This window comes from Lissotriton helveticus, chromosome 2_1, assembly GCF_964261635.1.
Source record: "Lissotriton helveticus chromosome 2_1, aLisHel1.1, whole genome shotgun sequence".
Taxonomy (NCBI): domain Eukaryota; kingdom Metazoa; phylum Chordata; class Amphibia; order Caudata; family Salamandridae; genus Lissotriton; species Lissotriton helveticus.
In genome coordinates this window covers 1,150,418,776-1,150,438,533 of record NC_136059.1, presented here as the reverse complement: position 1 = coordinate 1,150,438,533, position 19,758 = coordinate 1,150,418,776, and the positions used below count along the sequence as shown (strand labels likewise).

The following is a 19,758-nucleotide window of genomic DNA, read 5'->3' as shown; positions in this document are numbered from 1 at the left end:
ACCCCCTCCTCCACTCCTCCATGGTAGGCACCGACTCCGCCCCCCAATACTTAGCAATGTCTCGTTTTGCGACCACCAGGGCCAAGGTTAGGAACGTTAGCAGAGGGCGGGGGAGGTCCACATCATTGGTCATTCCCAGTAGGGCCAGTTTCGGCTCCTGGACAAGTGGCACTGCCAGGACCTCCTTCAGTTCGGTGAAGACAAGTGTCCAGTACGACTGAATCTTGCCACATTCCCATAGAATATGAAAGAAGCCCCCCCCCCTCCCGCTGGCAACGGAGGCACCTGTCATCTAAAACCTTCCCCATCTTAAACAACCTAACCCTGTCAAAGTACGTCCTGTGAAGCACGTTGTACTGGATCAGGCGGAGTCGGGATTTAATTGCCACTTCCCTCGGGTGCATCAGGACTAAGTCCCAGTCGATCTCCTCCATACCACCCACGTCATGCTCCCATGCAGCCCTGAGTTTCGTCAGATCCCCCAGCATGTTGTTTGTAAGTGTCTTGTAAGTAAGGGATACAGCCTTGTTGGGAATTTGCTCCTGCAGCAGTCTACCTTCCAGGGGTGCATACTCTGGGAGACCCTCTAACGATATCGCCTGGGCCCTCCACGCATGCCGTAACCGTACATACTTATAGAACTGCGATTGGTGGAGCCCAAATTCCGCCCGCAAAACCTCGAACGATTTGAGCTCTCCTCTAGCGATGACATCACCCACCGTGGAGATCCCGATATCGTCCCACTGTTTAAAGCCGCGTAGTTTGCTCAGCTCCCATAGCCATGCACAATGCCAAAGCGGAGTCTGCCGTGTTGGCTTCAGGTCCCAGCCCATACGTTTCGTGGCCACTCTCCAGGCCCGTAGGGTAATATTAGTGGCTGGGAGGAGGGGCGTCCTCCGCCGGCCCCCGTATAGGTACGTAAGCAGGTGAGAGGGGGATAGCTTTGCTCGTTCCAGCACATATGTAGGGTGGCTCGCCGGGGCATGGAGCCAGTCATTAATAGGGGAGAGGTGCTCTGCCCAGTAATAGGCCTCCAGGTTCGGCAGGGAGATTCCCCCGCTATATTGATGGCGTTGCAGGGTGGTGAGCGCCACGCGCGGCTGCTTACCCAACCAAATGAAGGACCTAAGGTCAGCGTGTATTTTGCCTAGGAGGTCTCCCGGGATGGGGTAGTACTCGTTCTGCAGGGCGTACAGGTATTTGGGCAGTATCACCATTTTGTACAACGCTGCTCTGCCTAGAAGGGTCAAAGGCAGCCTGCGCCACCGTGTCATTTCACTGGCAGAATTCTGCAGTATCCTGTTAACATTCCTAGAGCGGGACACTTCAGCGTCTAGCGTCACGAAGACTCCCAAATACTGAAAGCCTTCCGTAGACACCACCAGTCTATCCGGGAGGGCGTCACCACCCGTGGTCCCCTTAGGGTCAAAAAGGACTGACTTGTGCCAGTTTATGGCGTACCCGGAGTGATCCCCATAACCATCTATCTCCCGGAAGAGCTTGGGCACGGTAGTGGGCGGGTCAGTGACATAGAGCAATACATCATCGGCGTATAAGGCGAGCTTTTCTTGCGTGTCATCAGCAGGTGAAACCCTGAAGCCGGTGATGCTCGGGTTCTGTCTGATCCTAGCCGCCAGCACCTCGATTGTCAGGGTGAAGAGGAGAGGGGACAGGGGGCATCCCTGTCTGGTGCCACGCTGGATCTGGATTTCGCGGGAGAGTGTCCCGTTCACCCTCAGCCGGGCCCTCAGGGTAGTGTAGAGCAGCTGTACCCAGGAGCGGAACTTGGGGCCAAAACCGAACTTATACAGGGTGGCCTCCAGGAATGGCCAATGCACGGAGTCAAAGGCTTTTTCGGCATCTAGGGAAAGGAACCAGTGCGGCGGGTCCCTATCCCTCACCTCCTGCAGCCAGTTGTGGGTGCGACGGAGATTAAGTTTCGTGGCCCTGTCCGGCAGGAAGCCCGTCTGGTCTAGATGTATCAGAGCAGGCAGAACCGCCCTAAGGCGGCGCGCCAGGATCGTAGCAAGGAGTTTCACCTCCGTGTTCAGCAGGGAAATAGGACGGTACGAGGCACAGTCCTCCCGCGGCTTGCCCTCCTTGTAGATGGGGATGACGGTGGCCAGGGTGAGGTCGGGGGGCAGTCCCCCCTCAGCGTAGGCTTCAAGGAAAAGGTCCCTCAAGTGCGGGGCCACTATGTCAGCCGTACTTTTAAAGAATTCCGGGGGGAATCCATTCGGCCCCGGGGCCTTGCCCGGTTTCAACCCCGCAATGGCAGACTTCACCTCATCCAGAGAGATGTCCGCTTCCAGTCGTGGTATGTCCTCATCATCCACGCAGGGTAGGTCCACGTCCACCAGATAGAGGAGTGAGTCATCACAGGAACCTAGTTGCCGCGCCCTGTAGAAGGCCTCGTAGTACGTCGCAAATGCTTCCGCAATAAGCGAGTCCGAGCGCACGACCCCCCCCTGCCCATCCGCAACCTCACTCACCCACCTCGCCAACCTCTCCCTCCGACTAAGCCACGCTAACAATTTACCAGATTTATCCCCCACATCATAGAGCCGATGGAGGGTGGCCATGTTCTGCGTCCTTGCTTCATCCGACACTAATTCTCGGTACCGCCTCTGGGCGTCTAACAGCCTACGAAGGGTCTTCCTGCACTTGGTACGTAGGTGCTCCTTTTCCAGGTCAACGACTGTGCGCTCAACAGCCACCACCTCTTCCCCTAGTTTCCTCCTCTCCTCCCCCAGCCTACCGTTTATCCTATCTCGTAGTACCGGTTCCAGCGCTTCCCAAAGGGTCACCGCCGAATCCACCGACCCGTCGTTTTCAGCCAGATACACACGTACATCTGCCCTGACGCCTGTAAGAATCGATTTGTTCGCCAGATCCCATGCGGTGAGACGCCATGCGGCCTCCCTCCCGCCTCCGGGCCGGCCCATTGAGAGCAACAGGGGTGAGTGGTCCGACAGGCCCCTCACCAAATATGTTGCTGTGTCCCCTGCAGTGAACGTCTGTCGCGGCATAAATATATAGTCCAGCCTGGAGAACACTTTGTGGGCCGCCGAGTAAAAGGAGTAGGCCTCAGTCGTCGGGTGGATCGACCTCCATACATCACACAAGCCCATTTCAGTCATCAGTTGGGCCAGGGGGGTCTGAGTATCTCGGACATGCGCCCCACCGGATCTATCCACCGCCCTGTCCATCACGTCATTAAAGTCACCCCCCACTATCTGAACGGTGTCTGGGGTGTCCATAAGTATGGATGCAAGGAGCTTTAGCGCATTCGCCTGCAATTTGGGTGGAGCGTATACTGATATCAATGTGTAGGTGCGCCTTCGCCATGTTCCCTGCACCCCCACGCATGTTCCCAAAGGGTCACCCCATGTGCGTGTGATGTGAAAGGGGAAAGTATTTTTTACCACAATCGCTACACCCCGTGAGTCAGACGTGTACCCTGCGTGGCCGAGCACCTTGTATCTCCCTCTCGCTATGAACGGACAGGTAGTGCCCCGCAAGTGTGTCTCTTGCAGGAAGATGACGTCTGGGCCCAGTCTCTTCAGAAAATTGTGCACCAATCCCCGCTTGATCTTATTCCCCAGCCCGTTCACATTCCAGGTCAGGACCTTCAACTTGTCAGCTGCCATGTACATAGCAATAGGATAAGTGCACCCCAGGACATGTGGCTAAGTTGGCGGGCATACATTTGCAATGATGGAACCACACAATTCTCCAGATTCCTAAGCAAGACTCCCCCCGCAGCCCCCCCATGAACAACCAAACAACGTAAACAAACCCCATCCCCCCCCACCCCCACCCCACCTGCGCCACCCAGCCACCCCGCCCGTACAACCATCGACGGTTCAGGAGACCAGGGAGCAAGGTCTGTCGCCCACCCTCCAAACAAACCCACCTAGTAGATACCTAGCTGTCCAAAGTCACGTGTCAGTTCGGAGCGTTTCCACCCCTCAGAGCAAATCGAACAGTACCTGTGCGTCCCCGGCAGGGAACTGCCAAAACAGAATCTCAGGTCCTTAGCCCCTCAGGAATGCGAGTCTTGTGTCTCAGGATCAGTGCCTTCCACGATGTGCGGCCCACCCTGTTCCAGGTCGCGGATGGCCACGGCCAGCGGGTGGAGGGACGGCTCCGTGCGGTCTTCCGCGTCCGACGCAGACGCTTCTCCTTCTTGGTCTGTGCCATTGCCAGACCCGTTCAGCAGACACCGGAATCTTGATCCCCTATCTGGGTCCCGTGTCGCTGCGTCATCTGCGTCTCCCGTTTTCCCACCAGCGGCACCCTGGCGCGATGGATACGGGGTCCGTTGAGATTGCCTGTCCCCTCGCTGGTGGCGAGAGCGCTGCGAACCACTGCGAGCGCGGTCGAAGTTAGCTGCCGCAAGCTCCTCCCGGATCCTACGACCCTCCTCTTCTGCCTCTCTCAGTATGGGTCGTTCCTCTAGCCAGTGCCAGGCCTCCTCCGGTCGAGCAAAGAAAAGTGATTTTCCCTTGTAGAGGACCTTGAGTTTGGCGGGAAATAGAAGCATATACGATATGTTCAGGGTCCGCAACTTAGCCTTTACAGTATCATAGGAGCGTCTCTGCTTCTGCACGTCCTGGCTATAATCAGGGAATATCATTACAACCGTGTTCTCAAACTTAAGTTCCCCCATTTTACGGGCCTCCCTCAGGATAAGGTCTCTGTCCGCATAGTTCAGAAATCGGGCAATTATCGGGCGGGGTCTCGCCCCCTCCGGAGGCCTGGCCAGGAGCGCCCTGTGCGCTCTCTCGATCATAAAACACGGAGAGAAGGGTGCCTGTGGAAACATGGTCCTGAGCCAAGAGTGGAGGAAGGCCGCCGTATCGTTCTTCTCGATTCCCTCCCTCAGGCCCACGAAGCGCAGGTTGTTTCTGCGGGCTCTGTTCTCCGCATCGTCCACCCGCCATAGCAGCTGCCTGTGGGAGGCCTGTAGTTCCGCCATATCTTTCTTGAGTGAGGAAACAGATTCCTCCGTCTCCGTAATCCTGGTCTCTGTTGCGCCCACGCGGTCCGACAAGTTCCGAAAGTCCTGGCGCAGCAGCAGGACTTCTGATCCCACCTCTCCGATCTTCGTTTCAAGGGCGGCTCTGGAGGCCTGAATATCAGTCCTGGAGGCCTGGATCGCCTCCAGGAGCATGGCGGTGTCTGCATGCGCGTCTCGAGCCCCTGCGGCCATATCCTTGGGGGTCCGGGTGGTGGCGAAGGTCTCAATGGACCCCTGTCTGGTGGAGCGCGGTGGCGGGTCCCCCATATTGAACCCCGGGGGGTCCCCAATGCCCGCAGTCCGGCCGCCGGGAGACCGGCTCAGTATTGCCCCCGAGGCTGACCCCGGGTCTCGCCAAGCTCTGCTACGGTGCCCCAACCACCGCTACCACCAGCCGTCGCGGACCAGGCACCTCCTACCGAGCCAGGCCTTCACCGGGTCCCCTCGTGTCTCAGGGGGGGATGGGAGGGTAAAGGGACGGATTGTGTCTGTGTGCCACTGGGGGCCGAGATCCCCGTCTAGGGCTCCGTGAGCTCTCGGTTCCAAATGTAGAGGGGGGGGGGGGGACAATCACCCCACAGCCCCGTGCAGGCCCCGGCGGGACAACGTTGCGCCCAGACGCGAGCGCCTCTTACTTGACTCCCGTTCCAGGGAGAGCGGTCGGCGGCCAGCAACTCCAGTCCCCGGCCCCACAGGCCCCGATCCGCCTCCGCCCCCGAGGTCCGCCAGTGGGGGCTCCCAGGCGCCGGTCGCCGGGTCGGAAGCAGCCGCACTCACGCGGGAGGGGGAGCGGTCCGCTCGGCTCCGCAGCGGCCCTGCAGTCGCCTCAGCTCCGGATCCCAGCTCCGGCTGTCTCCGCCATCTTGGGCGCCTCGGGTCCCGAGGGAAGGCTCTCGAGCAGGTCGGTCTCGCAGCGGCGGGAAGGCAAACCGGAGGGCTGTGCCTGCGCCTCTCACCACCGCCCACTCCTCAGTCGTGTTTTGTGCCGTCGTTTTTGGGGCTGAGGACATAGAATCGCCGGATTATAGGCAGCTGTGCCGGGAGCGTTGCCGAGGCACGTCTCACTCCGCCATGCAGCTAGCCACGCCCCCGAGGGACGGCTTCTTTGGCCGTTCGGTCCTCCAGGATTTTCTGGTGTAGGATTGTATTGGTTCGCAGACCCACCACCGGGGTTGGTATTGCTGGGGTATCTATTCTAAGGTAAGGAATCTAATACTAACCTGTTTCTTTCAGATGAACAAGTTACTTACCTTCGGTAACGATATATCTGTAAGAAACAGTAGTTAGTATTAGATTCCTTACCGCCCCACCCGTCCTCCCCGTTCTGCGAACTGATACCTAGGGTTAAGGACATCCCTTTCAGGGCCCTAGTTTCATATGGCACCAGTGTTAGTTCTCACATGGCTCTGCGTGTTCTGGCGCGGAAAAGCTGTGTGCAAAGAACTGACATCAGCGCGCGGAGGCGGCGTCTATATACTCCAGCGACGTCATCACGGCGCACGACGCCGACGACGCGGAGCCGCAGGGGACGCCTGCAGACGACGCCTACCGACGCACAGGGGTACTGCTACGCAAAAGTTTCCGGATCCAGACTGACGCCTGGGGATATTCTAAGGTAAGGAATCTAATACTAACTACTGTTTCTTACAGATATATCGTTACCGAAGGTAAGTAACTTGTTCTTTGGTACTTGTAATCATGTTTATCTGCTTCTGTCTACTAATCATTGCAGCACATGTATTTTATGCAAAAGAAGTTGGTTCAATAAAGATTGAAATCATCCCACTGTGTATTCTCTGTATATTTCTCTGAGAATAAGTGAGCAAGGGTGACTGAGCGAAAGGTTCTGTACTGTTTCCATGATCCCTGAGGAATCAGGATTGTCATGTTCAGTGGTTGCCAGCAGCTATTCTCTCCCTGGTAGGTTAGTGGGGCTTACGATGGCACTGTGAGCTACCTGGTATATAAGCCAATACACCTACGGGGGTGTTTGGAATCCGTCTTGACACCAAGCACTTACTTTATGTTGTCTGAACAAAGCACAGGGCCTACGGATTGGTAAAAACTACACAACAGTACATTGTGTGTGTTCATGCATGTGGTCATTGTAGTGTATGGATTCTACATATAAGCAAAGCTGAGTGATGGAGATCCTTGGGTTCCATTTTGAAAGTCCCTGGCCTGTTCCTGTGCAAAAGATGGCAGTGATGCTGTTTTCCCAGACAGTGGAATTGTATCACGAGTGATGCAAGTGCGAGGATGAATAGAAAGTGGAGTGAGGGCAAAAGAGTCAAGGCTCCTGTCGATATTCGATGAAGACTTTTTGCTGAGAGGATCTCCTGATTAGTCTTCCTGTAGCACTGCTACTTTGTGAATGGTTGGGGTGGAGGGGCTGCAGTCCATGTTGTTTAGCGTGAGAAGAGTCTTTTAGATAAAAAACACTCTTTTGTCTCCTTCCTGGTCACTGTCTTCGTGGCTGTTCATTGCCAGTTGCAGGTAGTTTGCACCTCTTTGTGCCTCTGTTGTGCGGTCTCCAACTGGGGACTACCCTGCTGTGAGGATCCTCACCCCACAAAAAGGCTGTGTGTGCAGAACATAAGAGAGGCAATTGAAACAGAACCCACCCCAAACCAGTTCTCTTGCAGGTGGATTTCTGAAAAAATGACACACACTGAACAACCTGGTACTACAAAAAAGCAAGGCTGCACTGAGGGCTTTCACTCATGCCTCCCAAAATGCATGTGACCTGCTAGTAGAAATAAACCAGCCCTGTCGATCACACCAAGAACCCCGATGTCTGCAACCAGTTCCCAGAAGCCATATCTCCCGCTACAATATTCAATCTGTATTGGCTCATCAACATAGAAACCCCACGCCAAACATAACTTTGCAATTGGTCAATAGAGCACTTGTAATGTCGGGGGAAAATACAAAACAAATTGCTGTACTGAACTCCCATCGCTGGTGTGATACCTTCCACGATGAACAGTAATTATGAAAATGTGCGTACTGATGAAACTTTAAAACACGACTTTCATGCTCGAGTGGCAAAATGGCATACTACTGCCCCATAAGCGGTTTACTAAAAGCACACACTAATGTAGGTTACAGTACATATGTGAGATGCTGGTTTAAATAATTAATTTCAGCATACAGCCAAATTATAGCATTTATCTGTAGATTATTAAAATTCCGGCGCTTGTTATATTGCTCCTCGCAATATTCTGTGTTGGGCGGGCCCATTACTTCTGAGTACATGCGGGGGTGTGCGATGAGCTCTCCCCACTTACATGTGGGTTTTGGTTTATTCCGCATAGCGCGGGACAGTGTTAATAAATAGCTGTTCGCGTTTGTGTGGCGTCAGAACCGTCACACACAGCCGCGGCCCGTGGAGGGAGTTACGGTGGGGCAGGGAGGCGGGGAGGGGGAGGGGCGGGGTGGACCGTGCTAAAAACCGGCATATGGATAATTGCAGGTAAGCAAACAATTTAATTAATAAATCAAATTTCGTAGCGCGCACTGCATCGCATTTTGCGATGAAAGGTGCGCTACCAAATTTGTTTTATTAATTAAATTGTTTACTGTAATGTTCTGTTTGCGTCCTCCTGGGGGCAGATTCGTCACGTCGTCTCACACCGCTCTCACTGCATACGCCGCCTCTGGGGGCGGCGCTACTCACAATGCTTGCAGTCACACCCAGACTGCACCGCTTGCCTCCTTCCCTAAGCCTGGCTCAGCGCTCAGCCCAACTCTGCGCTCCCGGGGCCCGAAGATCTCTCCAGCGCCAGGTAGGCCACCAACACTCCTCAGCTCTACTTAGGTGTCAAGGGGGGGGTTCACCCCTGCACCGGCCGGGTGTAGGTTCGCTCAGGCGCCACAGCGCACTGCCTTCGTTGATTACAAAACAGCAGGAAGCCTTGCTCTCCGTCAGCCGACTTGCTAACCATGTCTCCTCCCCTAGCTACGTGCTGCAGGTCCAGGCCCACACACTATAGCTCAGTAACCCATGTTGCAAGCTTTGTCGGGGTCTGCTGCCTCGACCCCTGTTACGGGCACATATTTCTGCGTTCAGATCCGTGCAGTTCAGACTTCCAAAGACGCCTCGATGCAAGATAAATTATGGATTTTATGATGGCTCGACGGAGCTCTCTATTCAAGTGGCCATCTTAGGCTCAGGCAAGCTCCACCCCTCCTTTCACCTACTTTCAAAGAGATTGTTGCACATCAACCGTTGTGAAAACATACTCAAACTCTTCATGATGACCTTGATTACCAGAAATTAAAAAATGTGCAGTAAGAACTTTCAGTTATCCCAGAAGGGATCATTTTAGAAGGGTCGAGAATTGTTATACCCAAGAGTCTGAGACAACAGGTTGTTGAACTGGCTCTTGAGGGACATTGTGGAGTTGCAACTAAACAAGCTCTACGGGACGGAGTGTGGTTCTATCGTCTTGATTAAAGAGTTAAAAAATAGTTAAAGGCATGTCATTTGTGCAACTGCTTGTCTTCCAAGACAAACCTGTATCCATTAAGCATGTCTGTTCTTCCAAAGCATGCATGGTAGAGGATTGCAATTGATTTCTTCGGCTCGCTTGACAACGGACATCATCCACTCATATTTGTTGTTGAATATTCCCACTTTTCTAGCATGTGTAACACTTACAAGCCAACTATTAAAACCTTCAAGCCACTTAAATAATTTTCTTAAGGCTCAATAAAGGAAACTAACAGAATTTTTTTAATTAGCTCAGAAAAGAACAACAGCATTTCGTATTCTCGGTTTGTTTCTACACATCTACACCGCTAGCTGATGTCGCCGTGCGTGGGAACCTTTCCATCGTGTCCTACGCAGACGACACGCAGCTGGCGGTTGCGATTAGTGGGGCTTCCGATCTCGAGGCAGCGAAGTTCCGTGAGGGACTCATAGCTGTGGCCCACTGGATGAATGATAATTTCCTGCAATTGAACGCTAAGAAAACCGAGGTGCTCATTGTGGGAAAACAAACTCATCTGTGGGGTGATAGCTGGTGGCCACATGAGCTCGGTCCTACCCCTACCCCTGTTACTCAAGTTAAAAACCTTGGGGTTTGGTTTGACTCCCAATTGAGTTTTTGTACCCATACAAAAAAGACCGCTGCATCTTGTTTTGGGATTCTGCGTCAGCTTCGGTCCACTTTTAAATATTTTGACGCTCCCACTCGACAATTGATCGTGCAAGCCATGATCTTGTCTAAACTAGACTATGCTAGCTCTCTTTTTCTTGGAGTCAATCAGGCTGAGCTCTCCCGGCTCCAACGCGTTCAAAACGCTGCCGCCAGGGCTCTGGTTGGTTTGCCCAGATTCTGCTCAGCCAGAAAAACCATCTTTAATCTCCATTGGCTTCCGGTGGCACAGAGAATAAAGTTTAAATCCCTGATCTTGACATTCAAAATTCTTAAACTTTCTTCCCCTCAGATTTTGCAGCAATTGGTTTCCCCTTATGTTCCAGCTCGCTCTCTGAGGTCCTCTGCCCTCCACCTTGCCATAGTTCCTCGTTTTAAGAGATCCAGGACTGGCGGTCGCTCCTTCCGAGTCCTCGCCGCCAAGCTATGGAATTCTTTGCCTGTCCACATCCGTGCTATTGATGAGCTCCTTGCTTTCAGGAAGGCTGTCAAAACCTTTCTCTTCCCCTTAGCTCCTTAGTTCTGTTGTTGTGTTGTGTCTTCCATCTTTTGTCCGGTTTTATGTTCTGTATTAGCGCCAGGACGCCCCTTTGCTGGGGCATCTGTGCGCTCTATAAATCCGGATAACATAACATAACATAACATAACATCATGCACAAAATGGTGAAGGCTTATGAAAGCTTTTAGAATTTTTTTTCAAGAATAAAAGTATTGAGCTTTTTTGAGTTTGATTTCCCAGGTATGAAATGGATCTTAACCACAAGCCACGCACTCAGCAGATAAAATCTGAATGAAGCGATTTGTTTGGAAACGTTATTTCTATGTTTCAGAATTTTCAGAAATGCCACTGAAATGCGTTTGTTTCATGCTGTCATGGCAGTTTTTAATTGTGTGACATACAGGCATATGCATCAACGGAAATACCTCCCGGTAAAACAGCGAATCGGAAAAACAGGCCGATACCGAACGCAAAACCATAAATTGCAATGCATCAAACCAAAAATCGGAAAAAAATAAAGAACCGCTAAATGGCCCCGCGGTAAATTACCGATTCGTTAAACAGACATTCGGAAATACCGAACCCCAAAGCATACTTCGGAAATACCGAATAGGCAATAACGAATGGAAATGGTATGCATGAACAGTCGCTAATACCGGAAATCCCCAAAATCGCTATTGAGCATGAGCAAAATAAGGGGAATCACAATCAGGAGGTAAAGTTAACAGAAGGACAGAAAAAAAAAAATTAACCCCATCAGCAGGTGCTGACAATCAGTTACCCTTCATAAATGCCCTGGGAAACCCCACATGTACACCAAAATGGCTGCCCTGTACGTGCTTGCTAGGAGGTGGAGGATCAACGCCCAGGCCCAGCGCAGGAGGATGATACAGGACAGGATCTTCAGGGTGCGCATCACTTTGCTGGGGCAGACCGAGGAACAGGTGTACGCCAAGTACAGACTGAACCGTGCCATGATAATGGACCTAATAGCAGACCTGACACCCTTACTGCAGCACGAGACCCGTCGGACCAACGCCATACCTGCCCATGTGCAGGTGCTATGCTGCCTGCACCTGCTTGCATCTGGAAGCTTCCAGGGGGTAATAGCTGAGACAGGAGGCGTGTCGCAAAGTGCCTTATCACGCTTTTTCCACCGGTTCCTAGAGGCCATGCTGACATTTCTCAATCGCCACATCACCTTCCCCAGAACCCCCCAGCAGCTAACCCGCACCAAACGGGAATTCTACCAGGTGGCACAATTCCCCCATGTCATCGGGTGTGTCGACTGCACGCATGTCCCCATCTGTCCTCCATCAGCCACCGAATACATTTACCGCAACCGGAAATCGTATCATTCAATAAATGTTCAGGTGGTGTGCAATGCCAAGTTGATCATAACGGACATTGTAGCCCAATTCCCCGGGAGCACACATGACGCCTACATTTTCCGTCACTGTGGCCTCCACAGGCGCCTGATCAACGGAGAATTCGGAGAGGGACACCTACTAGGTACATATAGCTGCATCATCGTACTCCCCATCCACTCCTTCCCCACATGTATAATTCCATTAATGCTGATTACCATTCTCTCCCCATCCTGCAGGTGACAGCGCATACGCATTGCGTGAATATCTCCTCACGCCCTATCTCAACCCAGCTACCCCGCAAGAGCAGCGCTACAACAGGGCACACATCAGTACTAGGAATGTGGTTGAGCGAACATTCGGCATCCTGAAGAGCCGCTTCCGAATACTGCACAAGACTGGAGGTGCCTTGCAGTACGACCCAGTGACCTGCTGCCAGATAATTGCTGTGTGTGCCATCCTGCACAACATCGCCACGCGCAGGGGGATACACATAGAGGTGGAGGGAGAGAAAGAACTGCGTGCCCAGCAACCCCCCCCACAACACCAACAGGCACATGTGCCCAACACAGCTGAAGGGCAAAGGAGACGGGCATACATCACACGGAATCATTTCTGAGACAGGTAAGAGAGTGACTTGACAACAGGAACAGTTTTGCAAGGGTTTAATGGGCATGGACACCTGACTGGTGCAGAAAACGTAACACAAACAAGCTGCTGCCGCAGCGAAATAAAACTAGCAATGTCCCTTCTCAGAACAGGTGGCGCGTGAGGCACTTTGGTCTGGCCATGGTTACCTCACCAAGGACAGTGTGACTATGCCACATGTTTACTTCCGTTTGCCGCGTACCCCCAGTCTCTTGTCCTGTGACTCCTCGGGTTGTACACGATGGGAGTCAGTGGCAGTTGCACTGCGGCCACTGCGCCTCCTCACGCTGGTGTCCGGCAGGGAGACGCTGCTGACACTGGAGGCTGCCTCACTCCCCTCTTCCGCCCCCAGACTGCTGACACTGGCTGACCCTGGCTGCCGTTGCTCCACTGCAGTGGTCACCCTCTCAAGGGCCTTTGCCACATCCCCACAAAAATGACCTAGATCCACTTGCAGGGACACGTACCTGCGTGACAGCACAGCCGTGCTGTTGCACAGCTTATTGATGGCCTTGTTTGTAGTATTCACTGCCAGCATGACCTGCCTGTGACGCCGGCGCTCACTCCTTTGGCCTGCGACTATGGCACGTGTCAGTTCTTGCAGGCACAGCTTGATGTCTTTGTTGCCCGCAGATACGGCAGTGGTGTGCTCACGCACTGCGGCAGTCATGTTGCCAAGTTTGTTGCATAGTTGTGTCATGGTGAGTTTCATGGCACCCATGTGTCTCCCCTGCAGGCGCTGGACACGCAGCATCCGGGCCTCCACTACTCCGTACCCTCCGGACAGATCGACCGGTCTTGCTGCAGCCCGACCCGGGGACACAACCCTCTGCCTGATGCGCTGTCGGCCTGCAGTGTGGCTGGTTGGAGTGACGACAGCCTGGCGTGGAACATTTGGGTGTGATGAACATTGATCTGACTCCATCACGGACAGGGCGGCAACATCTGCTCTGTGGCTCTGCGGAGTGGCCCGCACTGGTGGTGGTGGTGTCTTGGTCCACGAGGATGGTGGGGGTGGTGGTGGTGGTGTCTTGGACTGGGAGGATGGTGGTGGTGGTGGTGGTGGTGGTGGTTGCTTGGTCCGCGAGGATGGTGGCGGTGGTGGTTGCTTGGACCGGGAGGACGGTGGAGGTGTTGTCCGGCGTGGTGGTGAAGGGGAGGACATGACTTCAGCTCCCTGTGAGCACTCCGCTTCTGACAACACTGGCGTCTCCGAGATGACAAGGCGGCCACTGTCGTCTGAATCGATGGGGGATGCATCTGTGTGTGAAACAGTGCATAGTTAATATCATGGTATGGTATGTGACAATAGCTGTGGCATCTCACAATAAATAACTTTTGTTGACTGACATTTGACCCTTGGCAGCTGTATTCATCTCTGGGCTCAGGCATGCACCCATTCATGTATTGACTACATCTCCCATGGTGCAACACAGTGGTGAGGGTGTGTGTGTAGGGCAACGCTACATGTGCACTGGGTCTGGCATGGGGGAGTGGGCAGGGACTAAGTACACGCTGCATCGTTACGCTGGCATGCCTCTTACCTTGTCCTCCTTCCGCAGCACCTGAGGTGTCCAGACTTGTGACCCCCACAACAGCTTCCCGTTCTAAGGTGGCCTCCACTAGATCCTCCAGGTCAGTATTAGGCGTCACATTGGATGGTCCCCCTCCTGTGCCAGCAGCATCCCTGACCCTCTGCGCAATCTTCTCCTTGGCCCTCTTACGCAGGTCGTACCATCGTTTTTTTAGGTCGTCGATGCTGCGGTGGGTGACTCCGCAGGCATTCACCTTGTCCTTGATGCGCAGCCACATCTTCCTTTTTTCTGCCTCTGGCACCTTAAGCGACAACTTGCCAAATAGTCGATCATGGTTGCTGCTCACACTCTGTATTAGGATTTCCAGCTCCTTATCTGAAAACTTTCGTTTTCGCTTTCGGGGTGTGTCCTTTCCATGCTGGGGGGCCTCCTTCTCCATCTTGTCCTGCTACCTTTTTCCTGGTTGCTTCTGGTTCAGTGTGGGACCTCAGCTCCTGAGCTCTGCCTCCTCCTCTGTGCAACTCCGGACACTGAATGCAGCGTGGGTGTCCTACTTCCTGGTTGTGATGTCATCGGCCTGCTTCCGAAGCGTCGCGTTATTTTCCCGTTTTCGGTATTACCGAATCCGCAAATACCGGATCCGGTAATACCGACTCGGTATTTCCGAAATCGGTTTTTGTTACTCGCGCTGGCGTATACTCGTTATTTTATAGCGATTATTACCGACTCGGTAAATTTTACCGATTACTTTGATGCATGCGGTTTGCATGTTCATATTAGCGGTTCGTTATTTTTCGGTATTACCGACTGGTATTTACGAACGTTGATGCATATGCCAGATAGAGCTTTATTTCGTTTTGAACATCATGTTTTTATTAGAGGTGGGCAATATATTCCACTCCGCCTGTGATATTGGTGGAATTTTGGTCACTTCGCGTTACGCTTGAAACACAGAGTTCAGAACAAATTCTGCCAAACTCCCGCATGGTAAAGTTTTTTCTTGAGTGCGGCTCAAAGCAGTAAGTTGGAGAGCAGGAGCGAGATTTGACTTCCCCTAGTGCGATTTTCAGTCACTAGGAGGGCACCCGGTGCGATTTCTTCAACGTGGGCAGTTGAGGGCGGTTGCTACCATTTGTGGTGAGAAAGCTGCTGCCTGAGTTGAAAATCTACTCGAACTGCAGCAGAATCAACTTGAGAACCTGAATTCTCTGGCATACCACATGGTGCTGTTCAGATGAATTTTTCAACGTGGAATGAGCTCCCGGCACTACATCACAGCATGAGCAGATCTATGAACCATTTCTGCCCATTTGTGGAATTCTGCAGAATCTTAAGGAGTTTTTTGCAAATAAAACTCTACAAGTTCTGCCCAAGCTTCTTTTTAGGACACATTGTGCATTTACTATGCGCTAGTTTTCACACAGTACCACTTTACTAACAAGAATCATTCAAGTTAGAGCCGTGTCCTTGCTTCTTTATGTTTCTGTTTACTTCAATAGCTTTTTGTGCTTCAACTGTCAAAGACGCTTGACTATATTGCATTGTTAAAGAATTCTGGAAGCTCTTGCATTGTCGTGCACCGTACTATACCTAATGCTGTGTCACCCCTAACGAAATGTGTATTTCAAGATATAAGGTTTGTTCTAGTGGTTGAAAATAAATGGACAAACCTATAAAAGATTTTCATCAAGGATTGTTTCATTTGCATAATAGAAAAGGTGCATCGAGTCACGTTATGCTTTTCTCTTTTTTCTAGATCATCCCAGCAATCGTACCACTATGGGGAGTACCATGAGTGTGCCACACGCTGCCAGTGACTCAAATGCCAGCTGCATCACGGGCATGAGCTCATGCACAGCAGCTGCCAACGCTTCGAGGAAACACTTCTTCACCCAGACTGGCATCTAGTAAGTTACTTTTGTTCACACTTTAGTAACTGTGGAATAAAATTACATTCTGTTCTAAAGCCAGACCCTCAAATGCTTGACCTGTGCTGCCTTCTCCTGGGCTTCAGCTGTTTGGAACTTCAGAATGTTATCTAAGACTACTTACACCCTTTCAGTACATGCTAAGCATAGCATTTGCATGCATTACCTCTTCATTGGTCTTCCTCATACAGTCCTTTATCCATGAAGTGACTTACGTTCTCACTCATTGTTGACTTACTCCCCCCGAAAAAATACACCCAACATGGCTCCCAGTGTCCCAGAATGAGTCAAAAGAGGAACTCACACTCATCACTACCTGTTTTTTTTCTGTGGCACATAAGTGTTTGTTTTCTCAGCTGAGGTAGAAGTATTCATTTATACCTTTTTATATTTACTTATGCGTTATATGTTTTTTTAACAGTTTCTACTTTCTTATCCCTGAGGCTTGCAACAGCAGTTTTGTTTCACTGGTGTCAGTATTTCGGGGTGCTTGGCAGCTGAGACCGAGTACTCCATTTTTAGTGTCTTGTGTGGAGTCTATATATTTCTCCCTGCTCTTGAAATGTTTTCTTATGGGGAGCGCTTATTCAGGAAATAAATAATATATAAAATGTAAATGAATGCCCAAGTAGTTCATCTGTTTCACCTTGCATTACCAATGTCTTTTTTCTTTTGCCTGTTATGAAAATGTCCTCTAGGGAACCAGGGGCTAGCAGGAAGTACTGTTAGCATTCGGTACGCTACAGGATGTAAGAAGAAGGCAGTTTAAGTTGTGCCCGGCCTCAGGAGGGAGCAGGTTCCTCTTCTTTTGTGCCCACGATTGAGGCACTTAAACATATGATCAAATTGGCTGTAAAATCAGCCATTAAAGTCAGAGGAGCCGGTGCTCCTCCACCTATACTGCCAAGATTGCAGACTGATGACACTAGTGCTGACCCTGAGAAGGTGCCTGTCAAGGGTTGCTTTATTCAGAGCATGGATTTAACCAGAGATTTTACAGCACCTCAAGAACAATATCTGCCACTCCTGTGCCCACATCAAATGAAGAGTACCAGCAAGTTTTTCCAACTTCATAGCACTGCACCCCTGCCTTCTTTCATTAATGGAAAGAATTAGAGAAGCAGCCTTTCCTGAAATTTCTGACCAAACCCTATCCTCAGAGCAGTTTCCAGCTGCAGTGAGGGGTGACAATTTGATGGCTGCATTATCTGCTCAGAGTAGGTAATCTTAGAAGTTGCCCTCCCATCAGACACAGTTCCTAAGAAGATTGAGAGTGCTGTCAAAAGGGCTTACTCTTCATAAAATTCACTAACTGTGCTAATGTGTATGCAACATATACAGCTCAATCTCTGCTTAACCACATGAGCGCTAGCGAAATTCCCCTCCTGTGCTCTTCTTTTAAAAAACCCATTATTCATGACGAGCTGGGCTCGTCATGAGCGTAGCAGGAGGCTACCTCATGACGAGCCCAGCTCGTCATGAGCGTCGAAGGGGTTAAAGATTTACCGACCCTGGCAAGCTATATGGCAAGGAGCTGGATGACTTTCCTGAAGTTGGTGGTTTTGGCTATGGGAGAGCTTTTAACCCAAGAACATCCAGAGGAGGTAGCCAGCCTTTTCATGTCAGGGCTCATGGCTGGGGCATCCCTGTTCTTAACAAATCCAGGTCCGAGCCTCTGGACAAGGGTTACCTCTTGAATTCTCCTTCCTCCATAACCCTGACAACTGATGCCAGCAAGAGAGTATATGGTGATATTCAGGGAGTTCTCAGCTCAGGTGATGTGATCATGTCAGGAGTCAGCCCTTCCGCCAATTGGAGGAATTAGCGGCTGTCCACAGAGTTCTCCTCCACTTTCCCTTTGGTCCTCTCCCAAGCTATATGTGTACGGACCTACAATCATATGGTAAATTTGAACATAAATTGCTATAGGGGAATGGGCTTACTGATTCTGGCTCACCTTTCCAGGAGATTTCCAGAAATATCTTCTCTCTCTCAGCAGTTTATTTTCTGGAGAAGGAGAATTGGCCTGCAAACTCTTAAATTATCAGTTATCATCTTCGATATACCCTTTGTCTGTGTCCTTTTCTGTTTTGACCCATGATTCATTCTCTTCACCACAGAGGAGAATGCTCATCTTCCATCTGTTTGTGCCCTGACTCCATCTCAGAGAGGATTGGCTACATAGGCATTCTCGATCCCTTGATCAAACGGTCTTATTTACTGCTTTCCACACATCCAATTGATTCTAAGTGTGGTAAAGATGATTCCCAAAGATCAAGCAGAGGTTCTCCTAATCATCCCGGGCACAGCCAGGGGGGCTTGGCATCTGATTCTCCTCCAATTATCAGTAACTTCCCATTGGTAATTCCCTCTTTATCCACCACAGCTAAGACTGCCCCTTCTATCCCTATCCATGGTGGAAAATCTCAGCGTGGGGGTCTGGCATGTGAGAGGATAAAGCTGATTTCACAGAGATAATCTAATGAAGTTGCAAGCAAGATCCAGCAATCAAGATGTCCCTACACTTTAAAATTTAGAGTAGGCACTGGAAGAAGTTTGAGTCCTAGTAAAGTACTAAGCACCTCTATCCTTATTCCTGTGATCCCAATAGTAACCTAGACTATTTTAGACGTGGAATTTTTGTTTGCCCCTAAGGTGTGAACAATAGAGTACAAATGGGGAGTAATCTAGACTTTCAAGGACCAGGATTCCTTGTCTGTTGCTCCTTTAACCTACTGGTTTCTAAGAATTGTGGGGCAGATGTATCAAATGATTTTTTTGTTGCAAACGCTGCGATTCGTAAAATAGCAGCATTTGTGACAAATAAATCGAAAAATGCGATGTATTATTGAAATTGCATCGCAAAATTAAGGAATCGCAACATTTGCGATTCCTTAACTTTGCATCAGCATTTAAGGAATGGCAAATTGCGATTCCTTAAATGCTATGTATGAAGCACCCAAGTTGTGCGATTCCTAATTAAGAAATCGCAAATTACCACCAACTTGAGGTTGGTGGTAATTTGCGATTTCTTCCACAAATGCACTTTTTGCCATGTGTGAAGGTGCCATGTGGCACACATACATGCCTTTAGGCCATGTATGTGCACCATATGCACACACATGTAAATTTCAGGGGTGCATCAGGGTGTCCTTATGACACCCTTGCACCCTTGAAATGATTCTCAATTTGCGATTCGCAAATTGGGAATCGCAAATTGAGAATAACTTCCCATTCATTCCTATGGGCCTCCTGGCCCTTAGAAATGAATGGGAAATTATTCCTTAATTGCGAATTCGCAATTTGCTATTCGCAAATAAGCAATATTAAGAAATCCCTAAAAAAGTGTGATTTTTTTAGATACATACCATTTTGCAATCCTCAAATAGCGAGTCTCAAAAAATCGCAATTTGAAAATCGCAAATAAGTATTTTGATACATCTGCCCAGTTAAATCTTGCGATCTGCCTCTAGTTCTTTGTAGTCTCAGAGAGCTACATTTGAACCCTTTCTCAAAGCAAACCTTAAACTGCTCTTTGTTAGGATCATATTTTGAGTGGCCATTTGTTCTGGCAAGAAGGTTGGAGAAATTGGGGA

At 50.7% G+C, this 19,758-nt stretch overlaps 1 protein-coding gene across 1 annotated transcript in view; it reads left to right on the top strand.

Moving 5' to 3' along the window:
- LOC144819631 (atrial natriuretic peptide receptor 2-like) overlaps positions 1–19,758 on the top strand; it is a 727,257-nt gene that overhangs the window by 279,274 nt on the left and 428,225 nt on the right. Inside the window, exon 6 of the mRNA XM_078677447.1 lies at positions 15,991–16,141. Coding sequence (XP_078533573.1) covers positions 15,991–16,141 — 151 coding nt within the window. The remainder of the gene's footprint in view (positions 1–15,990; positions 16,142–19,758) is intronic.